The sequence below is a fragment of the Fukomys damarensis genome, unplaced genomic scaffold, assembly GCF_012274545.1.
Source record: "Fukomys damarensis isolate Sample0158 unplaced genomic scaffold, DMR_v1.0_HiC HiC_scaffold_13, whole genome shotgun sequence".
Taxonomy (NCBI): Eukaryota; Metazoa; Chordata; class Mammalia; order Rodentia; family Bathyergidae; genus Fukomys; species Fukomys damarensis.
The window spans coordinates 38,303,790-38,313,633 of record NW_022900925.1 but is presented as its reverse complement, the minus strand read 5'-3'; the positions used below and the strand labels follow the sequence as shown (position 1 = coordinate 38,313,633).

Below are 9,844 nucleotides of genomic sequence, written 5' to 3'. Positions count from 1 at the left end.
GGCGGTGGGCGCGGCCGATGGGCATGGGGGCAGCTGGCCTGAAGGGGCTCCATCTCCACTTCTGCCGGCCAGCAGGACACAAACCAAGGCAAAGATGGTGATGACGGCCAGCGCCAGCAGCGCCAGCGTGGTCCTCTGGTTCATGGCCCCGAGAGGGCAGCCAGCCTTCCTTTAGGCTGGGGCTGTGCGTTCTGGGTCAGCGCTGGAGGGGCTTGGGCTGCCCCAAGGGGTGTGAGTCCGCTGAGATCCCCGAGTCGGCTGAGGTCCCCCGTGGATGCAGCCAGGCTGCGGGTAGGACGGAAGCAGGGTGAGGTGGGGTGGAGGCTTGGGCCAGGCTGGAGGGCGGGTCCTAGCCACTGCTGTGATTTCCACAGACCATACATGGCTGTCCTCCCAGTTCCGGATCAGACTCTGCCTCTGGGTCAGGGTTGAGGCTGGGGTGGGGCCCCCCCGTCAGGAGGAGCTGGGTTCCCCTGCAGCCCTAGGCCCCCAGCCTGCTACGTCTCCTGGGAGCCAGATGTTCCCTCTGCTGTGACAGGGAGGCCCTCAGCTCCAGCCCCTTCAGCTTCCAAGCCAGCAACATTCCTTGGCCAAGTCTCTGGGCCTGGCCGCTCTGCTCCATGGCCGATTTCCTTGGCCTGCTTCTTTCATATTATCCGGGCGCTATAGATACTAAGAAGTCAAACAGCATCAACTCAGGGGAAATTCTTGGAAGGCTTTTTATGACCACTTCCTCCAGAAGACCCCTCTACGAGGGAATCTCTGCTACCACGTGAACTCCAGCTAGTTCTGAGGGGGAGGATTTGTGGTTCGGTACTAGTATTTCAAAATCATTTTGATAAATCTATCACTTAAAAAAACTGAGCAGAAAGTAGGAATTCACCAAAGGAATGTGTGGGGATTTGGTGTGGGAACTTCGTTTCCTCAGCAGTCTGGGGAAACAAGTAAGACAGAACCACAGAAGACAGAGGGGAAGGCGTGTGTGTCTGCACCCCCCGACATCCTGTCACACTGCAGGCCTTAGAGTCCTTGGTAAGAGCAAAGGGGCAAGTCAGGGACACAGGCTGCGAATCGAGGAGAGCGGGCCACCGTGTCGGCACTGCAGAGCCCAGCATCCTGGTCCCTGCTATAGTAGACACTGCCCGAGGCAGAGACGGAGGGTCCTCATCGAAGAAGCTATAGGGCTGGAGCAGAAGCCAGCTCTGTTCTCCACGGGCAATGTCCTCAGAAGCTGCTGTCACCCACACCACCAGATCCTACAGGAGGAGGAGGAGCTGGACAGCGTGGGACGCAGGACTGGAAGCACCATCCTCTGGAGCCACACTGCCCAGCCGCTGTCTGCACAGCCAGCAGGTTTCGGTGTACAGGGCTTCTCAGCCACTCCAGGGATGAGCCCTGGGCCCCAGATCTGAGAGTGGAAACCGTTCCTTCAAACCTACGGCCAGAGGCCAGCAGCTAGGCCCTGCGCTGTCCGTACTACCAACCTCCTATGACGCCTGAGCTGGTGGCTCAGCTGTGCTGCAGGCTCCAGGGGGCAGCCACAGGCTTAAACACCACGTCTTCCGCCACCACCCCATTGTGCAGCCCTGCAGGGGAAGGGAAGAGAGAGGAGTCCATGCCAGTGAGGTCGCTCTCGGGCCCCTCGTCTTCCCCAAGGTGTCCACAGCAGGGGCCTGACCCAGTATTCCAAGAGGCTCTTTACTGCCAAGGATGCTGAGGGACCTCCAGCAGAGAGTGGCCACAGTCTAAGTGCACGGCGGGGAACAGGACGACGTGGACGGTGTCCTTGCGTCTCCCCTCCCTACCCCCACCCAGCCCTGCGTGCCGGGTCCCTCGTGATGAGGACGGCACTCAAGGTGCAGCACCCCAGCCAAGGTCCCCCATGCCCCGGTCCCCCCTCCTGGGTCTGCCTCCACTCACCCAATCCTGGGAATTAGTGGGCAAGAGGCAAATTGCCCGGCTCCTGGCCAGGTGGCCTCCCCAAGTGGCCCCTGCCGGCCCCAAGGCTGAGGCATTAGACATGAGCATTGCACATTTCCACCGGTTTCACAAGTGAGGCTGCAGAAGGGAGAGGGCCCAGACGCAGCAGCCAGCACAGCCTGCCAGCCACCTCCCCAGCCGGACCTGGGGTTCCTGCCCCACCCTGGCCCAGCCCTCCCTCCTCACCAGGCCCACTGGCCATGTCCAGACCCACCTTTAAGCGGAAGGCACATGTGCGCACCGCCCCCAGCACACAGTCTCACTTGGTTCCCGAACCCCACACAGCAGGGCTGTTAAGCGGCTGATGGCATGGACCTGCCCCTCCAGTGCCCCACTGGGATGCAGCGCAAAGTCCCCAAATGTTGTCAGAGTTGCCCACGGGACTCCGCCCAGCCCACAATGGACCAAACCCATACGGAAATGACTCGATGCAGCGGGAATGCCTGTGCAGGGGCAGCCTAGGCAGCAGCCACCGTCCCCCACCCCCAGGGTGTGCACGTCCACCACGGTGGCCTGGTAGGGGCAGTCCATGACCGCGCCAGGCCTGGTGGTTACGGCCGAGCCCATAGGCGCCATCCACAGGGCGGGTCACCACGGTCTTGGGCAAGTCGGCACTGCACAGTCAAGACTCCTGGACGCTGACCTTGTAGGCCACGCGCTCACCCTGACACTGGACATCAGACATCCTCAGGCCACCAAACACCCCAAGGCCAAAGGTGAATGTCCACAGCAGGGACACGGTGAGTGCCCTCACACACTGCTCCAGGAGGCCTGCGGTAGGAACTGGAGAGGTGGGAGCAGACCTAGGGGCCCGGGACCTGAGGGGTAAGGCAGCACTGGGGGAGGGCAGAGGCACCCTGACCACCTCCAGCCAGCCCAAGTCTGCATAATAGCAGCTGAGGTAGAAGACCTGGACAGCCCAGCGGACCAGGCCCAGGGCTCTGTGGTCCAGCAGCAGCTCTAGCCCCATGGGCTGCAGGAAGACACCGGCACCCGAGATGTTGTAGTACAGGCCAAACCACATGGCCCAGTCCTGACTGCAGACCTGGGAGAGCAGCTGGAGGTCAGGACGCAGGCGCTGTAGCTGGAGCCCGTGAGCTCCACCCCTCCCTGCCTCCACATCTGCACACTCAGCTCCAAGCACAGGGCGCCAGTGGTAGGGCAGGGGGCCGCTGTACAGTGACATCCTACAGGTAGGACGGCTGGGGCAACAGCCCCATCACCAGCTGGCTTGTTGGGCTGGGCCTGGGCCCCAAAGAACATGATGGCCAGCGCCTCCCGGGAGTGTGGACCCAGGGCTGTGGCCTTGCGGGACAGGTGCAACTCCACTGAGTAGACACAGGTGTCCAAAGGCCCAGCCGAGGAGTCAGGAAGCTCAGCACGACCACCAGCTCCTCTAGGCTCAGGTCTGCGATGAGCTGACCGAGGCCAGTGTGGCCTTGCCTGGTCAGCAAGACACCGGCCAGAGCGAAGACAGCGATGAGGGACAGCACAGGAGCACCAGCAGCAACTTGGGGCTCATAGTGGGAGCTGGGGCTGGAGCAGCTCACGAGCAGCGCCCTTGGTTTCCGGACAACTCCAGGTGGCCTTATCCTCACTACAACGGAGAGGAATGAACGCGCTCATCATGTAGGTGGGGCAGGAAAGTCCACCTGAAGTCGGTTCCAAGTTTCTGTCCAGTGGCTTGGCTTGAGGTGCTCCTTCCACATGAAAAGCCTGGCACGGTCCAGAGTTCACCAGAAGCGGTCGGTACCAGACACCCACTGTGGGATGAGGCTGTACTCCAGCTGCCGCTTGGACGGGCAGAACGCAGCCCTCTGGCACCCTCCCAGGCCTTACCACAGGAGGGCCGGGGCCTGGGTCTTGCGCCTTTGGTCTGGGTGGTAAGAGCCTGGGCCAGCCTTTGAGTTTGTACATTGGTCCCGGCTCTGGGAGCTGTGTGATCTTAGGGATCACAAAATCAAGTGCTCAGCCCATGAACAGGACAGGTGGCCAACTGCGCCATCGCCCTATATGGAGTGGTACAGAGGGGTCACCACCAAGACCCTGCTTGCAAGGTGGGAGTCAAGGACTTTCAGAGGGAGACCAGGAGTCCTAGGCAGCCCTCCAAGTAACGTGAACCCAAGGCCAGGCACCTCTCAGTCAACTAAGCCAAGGATGGGACCACAGCACCCTCTACTGGCAGCACTGGGTATCACTGGGGAGGACAGGGACCCTCCCCAGCCCCAGGCACAGGGGGCACAAGATTTGACAGGAGCCAACTTCAGCCTGAACTCGAGGCTCCCTTGTGCTGGGCAGGAGCCTGTCTCTCACGACCCCAGAGGGTTGAAGGACGCTTGTGGGTGGGCTGGTGACCCTGGAGGCAGATCTGCACGTGCATGCGTGCTTCTGTCCTTGCCACCAGAGCATGGCACCAGGGTCTGCAACTTTAGAAAGAGGTCCAAGTACCTGTATTTTTAATAATTTCTCAACAAGGTAAAAGAATTTTACATTACGATCCGAGGGGCAAAGGGCGCAGGGTGGCGGAAGAGCAGACAGGAGGGGCACAGGGCGGGAGAGCGCTGCGCGGGCTGGCTTGTTACTGAGAACTATCCAGGAAGAGCGCCGGAGGACGACGCGTCCTAGGCTGGCAACGACCGACCGGGGCGTGGAAGACAGACAGGGAGGAACGCACATCGGACAGGCGGCGAGGGCCACTGGCAGGCTGACCGCAGGCAGCAACTCCCAGTGGTAGCAAAATTAAAACAGCGGGGTGGCGGGGTCCCCACAGAGGCTCGGACAGTGAGTGGCATCTCTGGGCATTCAAAGGCGGCAGCAGATGTGGCCTCCCAGCAGCCACACACGCAGATGTGCACGTGCGCACGTTGTCTCACACACAGCGATGCTTTCCCTGGAAGCACGAACTGGAGAGTCCCGGAGGGAAGGCCTGGCCTGTGTGCAACCAAGGCACAGGAGTCCCAGGAGGCGGCTCCTGGCCTCGGCTCTCAGCGCCTGCCCCTCCGCAGCCTGGGCACCTACTGAGCACAGCAGAGAGCAGGCGACCCGACTGCAGCCTGTGTGGACACCGCCTGAGACAACTGTTGCCTCTGGAAAGGCATGAGGGGCTGGGGAAAGCAGGAGGGGTCAGTAATGGAGCAGCAGGTGTGTGTGTGACGCCTCGGGGCTGGAAACCCGGTATAAAACGGGGTGGGGGGTCATCTCGGCCTGCGGATGAAGTTCCAGGTGGACTGGACGCAGACAGGAAACCAAAGTTATCACCAGGAAGACTGCGGCGATGTCTCCCAGGGGCAAAAGAAGTGACAGGAAGAGAGGACAGCTCCCTGCCACCTCTGCTTCTAAAAACACCTAGCACTTCCCCTGTGGTTCCTCAGCTGCCACCCAACTAATCATCGAAAGGAAAAAAATACAAAGCCTAAGACACAGGAGGGAGAGGGAGAGACACAGACACAATCTGTGCCACCGTCCCATGCATGCACGCCTGGAGTTCTCCAGAAATGAGCACAGGCCGGTCGGGGTTAGGAAAAGGAGACAGAACAGTTCCTGAGGCCTGAAAAAAGAGGTAAACACGTCACAGGACTAGATGAGAGTTTCATTAGACTCTAACTAAAAACAGAGAGGTGTGGTGACTACTTCCAGCCAGGCTCCCATCGAGACAGTCAGGTAACAAACCAGGCAACCTTGGTCTCGGGCCAGACTCACAGAGCCCCAGCCCCACCCAGCCTCAGTACAGCGTCTCCGCGTTGCTGCTCCGGGGCCGTTTGATTTTCTCGATGTTTTTCAGGATCATGTCATGTAGAGTGACCTGCAAGGAGAGGCACGGGAGTCGAGCACACTTCCCTGAGCCACGCCAGCGGCCACCCTGGGTGGAGCATTCACTAAGCCCTGTGGCTGCCCGACTTGGCTATAAGCACCCGTCTTGTGCAGTCAATGGTGGCTACTCTGTGGCCCGGCTTCGGGACAACACTGAGGTTGGGGCTTGGACAAGGCCACGTCTCACATGGCAGGCTGGGAAATGCTACACAGTATCGGGCAGCAGACGCCAGCCAGGCCTCCTGGATGGTCTCGTGGTGCTCGGCACCGTGTGCAGGAGAATTTGCTGGGGGGTTTCGGAGTGAAGAGTCTCGCTAGGCTGCCCGGGTTGGCCTCAAACTCCCCACCCGCCTAGCTCGGCCTCCGGAGCAGCTGGGGTTACAGGTGACACCAGCTGCTCTACCCATATCAACTCCAAGCCCGGGCTTTAAGAGAAGTGTGGAGAACCAAGAGAAGTCAGCACAGCGGGCCAGGACCGGGGCGACTCACATATTGATTCCTCAGCTCCGAGATGATGAGCCGGAGGCTGATGTACTCCTTCTCGTCGATCTCCGTCACGGTGCGGCGATAGTCCTCCTGCAGGGACAGCACGGGGCTCATTCCCAGCCCGCGGAGGCAGGGACAGCAAGGCCACCCTCCACCACAGAACCCCAACTTACCACATGGGGATATTTAGCTATTTTAGAAACCAATTTGGCTCTGGTAATATAATATCTGGAAAGAGAGGACAGAAGGAAGCTTTGGGGACCCTGGCCAGTGCCTCCCCGACTCCCCCCATCCCCGGCCAACCCCACGCAGCTGCACCTGGAAATCTGGTCCAGGTAAGATGCAGCTTCACTCTCAACAGTTCTTAGTTCCGCCACTGTCTCCTCCTGGGAAAAAAGGTGAGTCAAAAGCCACTTCCAAGCTGGGCATGGCGACACACACCTGTGATCCCAGCACTCTGGAGCCTGAGGCTGGAGAATTACAAGTTCCTGCTCAGCCTGGGCAACTCAGTGAAACTCTTTATCTCAAAATTTAAAAAAGGAACTGGGGGTGGCCCTCAGTGCAAAATTCCTGGCTTCAGTGCCCTGTACTATGAAAGTCACGTTCACATCACTCCACAGCAGTCCCAAAGACCAGGCAGGGGAGATGGGGTCTCCCCACTGTGTCATGAAGCACATCACCTGAATGGACACCCCAAAGTTGTTTCCGTCTTCTATCCTGGGAATCAGGAGCTGTACCCACATTTTGACCTGGATGGTGAGAGGATGAAAACACACATGAGGGCCTCGGCCTTTTCTGCGCTTCAGAGCCAACACTGACGCTGCTGGGTCACCCACCAGGGACACAGAAGCCACCCCAGGCCCCGAGCCCTCCTCCCTGCCCAGCATTTCAGTCGCGGGTCGCCAGCCCCACGCACCGTGTTGCACTTCTCGATCAGCAGCCGGATCTCGGGCTTCACCTTCTCAATGATGTCCACCAGCTGCTGGTTGCTCTTCAGCATCCCGTTGGGCATCACAAACACCTTGGTTCCTGGGGGAGGCAAGGGCCAAGCAGTTAGGGTGGACAGAGGTCACACCATCTCCTTTCTCCCCTTCCCAGACCCTACCACACCACTGCCAGAATCAACAAGAGATGTGTGCACCAATAGACAGCTCAACTATGCCAACAGTTTTAAGAATACAGAGCAATTTTTATTTTGTGGCACTGGAGACTGAACCCAGGGCTTTCACAGAGCTACATCCCTAAACCTTTTTTAACTTATTTTTTATCTTTATTTATTTTTTAAAATTTATTTATTTCTTGAGACAGGGTCTTGCTATGTAGTCCAGGCTGGCCATGAACTCATGGCAATCCTCCTGCCTCGGCCTCCCAAGTGCTGGGTTATTTTTTTATTTTGAGACAGGGTTTCTCTAAATTACTAAATTACACAGGCGGGGCTTGAACTAGTGATCTTCCTGCCTCTGCCTTCCAGAACACTGGGATTACAGGTGTGCTCCACCATGCCCAACTGCAACAAATAACATTAAAAGGGGGAAAAATAATATGTAATTGGGACCTTAGAGAAAAATCTGAGCTGTACAGTCTCCACCTCCAGTCACTCTCCCATGGCGATCCACGCCACATCAGACACTGTTCTCAGCACAGGGTGTAGAGAGCTAAATAATAAGCACGTGTGAAGGACTTGTGGATCCCGATGTGAGGAAACAAAAGCAGATGTCTCTCCATGGCCTGGAGAACACCCGACAGCTCCTGCTCCTCGGGGCTGCTGCCAGCGAGGAGGCTCAAGGGGAGTCCGGTGTTTCTTACCTTGCAAGGCCTCTTCACACTCATCCAACTTTCGCTTCTTGTAAGTGGGCTACGGATATAAAGAGGCAGGAATTAGCCTGCCTTCCACACCCACGGGCCACGCACAAGTCTCCAAGCCAGTTTCATCCCATCCTTGACCCTGTGGGTTGCCATATTGATTTCTGTACAACTTCGAAAAGATTTATGAAGCAGCTCATGCCAGAAAGCAACTCACACAATGTTGAGAAGCCCAAATTTGCAAGAAATATGACACATTTAAAGCAATCAAGGAGAGAAGATATTGTAAGGAACAGGAAAAAGCAATCAAGGCAGGTTGGGAATAATTATGGGAATATGTACAATCTGCTAGTTCTACAAATGAACACAATATTCAATCAACAAACATGTAATTAGCACCTGCTACATAGCAGAAACAAAGCAAGGGACTGAGGATACAAAGGCATTTATCAAGAGGGCCCCTGCTTCCAGACGCACAAGGTTGATGTATGAGACAGTGGTGCAGACAGAGGACAGTCCAGTTCCACATGCAAGATAAGAGCCTGCGGACTCTGACTGGTAAAAATGAGATGCTGAGGAGCCAAAGCAAAGATAAGGAACACAGGCACACAGCTAGAGCTTCTCAAGCTAGAACAACTTGAGGAAAACAAGTCTTGTTCAGAGCCAGGGGAAACGGTGGGGAACGTGGGGGAAGCTGCAGCGGGTGTTATCTTATTTGAAGCTCACTCTCTGACACCAAGAGTAGCATTAACATACTCGCCTCATTTTGTGAATGGGCACTGGGAGTTAAAAAGAAAACACCGGAGTCATCTTGCCTATAACTCGGGTCTTAGTTCTCACGTATAAATCCCACTGCCTTTAAACTTCCCGGGAAACGGGAAGACCAAGGACCTATTGTTAAGGACACAACGGTGACTCCAGGACACTTACACCGTCCAGTCCGTCGTGGCTGTTGGTGAGCAGAATGGGGTCTGGGACCGGGAGATTCATGTCTGAGTGGATCTGAGTCAGGTCATGGATGTTTAGGATTGGCTCCTGAAAGAGACACCCGAACGCAACACTCATCTTTTCAGGTCAAACAGAGAGATGTTTCATCGAAAGCGTAGGAAACAAAACAGAACAGAATCAACACAGTTTGTCTCACTTCTCAGACTAGGGCCAAAAAATAGGGCATTCAAGAAAGAAAAAGTATCTCTCACCTTCAAAAAACTATCAAGTTCTAACAATTTCTTTGGAAAAAAATTTGCCACCAAGTCTTCTGCCTGGATAGGGGAAATACACCTCAATTAGCAACCGTGGGAAGGTCTCTCGACAAATATCTCCTCTTTGGGAAACTCCCAACCATCAATCACATCCATTTTTCTATTTCACTCACCTCACTTGTGATCCGCTCCCTGAAAGAATCAACCTGAAGTAACAAGGACAGAGGTTCAAGAGCAATTCAGTACAGGGAACCCCAAATCCAGCTGTCTTTCCCTCACCTTGAAGTTATAATGAGAAGCTGAGAGGCTCCCAGACTGCAAATACTTTCTTTTTTTGAGGTTCCATTTCTCCATCGCGGAGGGCAATCAGCTCCCCTCTCCCCTGCCCTCTCCCCTACCTTCCCTCCCTCCCGGTGTCTGGAGCTATCTGAATCTGCTAAGCAGACAAAAGACGGCTATGCAGGGGGCGTGAGCTCACAAACGCCCAACTCCCGCCCGACGCGACAGAGCCGGGCCGGCCCGAGAGGGTCGGGGCAGCGCCTGGGGGTGGAGACCGCGCGGGG

At 56.7% G+C, this 9,844-nt stretch overlaps 2 protein-coding genes and 1 pseudogene across 2 annotated transcripts in view; all 3 read right to left on the bottom strand.

Annotated features, from left to right (window-relative positions):
• LOC104870146 (membrane primary amine oxidase) overlaps window positions 1–592 on the bottom strand; it is a 5,316-nt gene extending 4,724 nt beyond the window's left edge. The window contains exon 1 of the mRNA XM_010635568.2: window positions 4–592. Within this exon, the coding sequence (XP_010633870.1) occupies window positions 4–144 (141 nt within the window). The 5' untranslated portion in view covers window positions 145–592. The remainder of the gene's footprint in view (window positions 1–3) is intronic.
• An 813-nt stretch (window positions 593–1,405) lies between these two features.
• On the bottom strand, window positions 1,406–4,772 carry LOC104870144 (annotated as a pseudogene).
• A 411-nt stretch (window positions 4,773–5,183) lies between these two features.
• Window positions 5,184–9,786, bottom strand: Psme3 (proteasome activator subunit 3). The gene is made up of 11 exons (XM_010635536.3): window positions 9,561–9,786; window positions 9,455–9,487; window positions 9,279–9,341; window positions 9,010–9,114; window positions 8,083–8,131; window positions 7,193–7,305; window positions 6,957–7,025; window positions 6,595–6,662; window positions 6,450–6,504; window positions 6,280–6,366; window positions 5,184–5,782 (listed from the first exon to the last, which is right to left on the bottom strand). Exons 1-11 carry the CDS (start codon window positions 9,633–9,635, stop codon window positions 5,702–5,704), a joined length of 798 nt encoding a protein of 265 aa, XP_010633838.1. The 5' UTR covers window positions 9,636–9,786; the 3' UTR covers window positions 5,184–5,701.
• Between the last annotated feature and the right edge of the window lie 58 nt (window positions 9,787–9,844).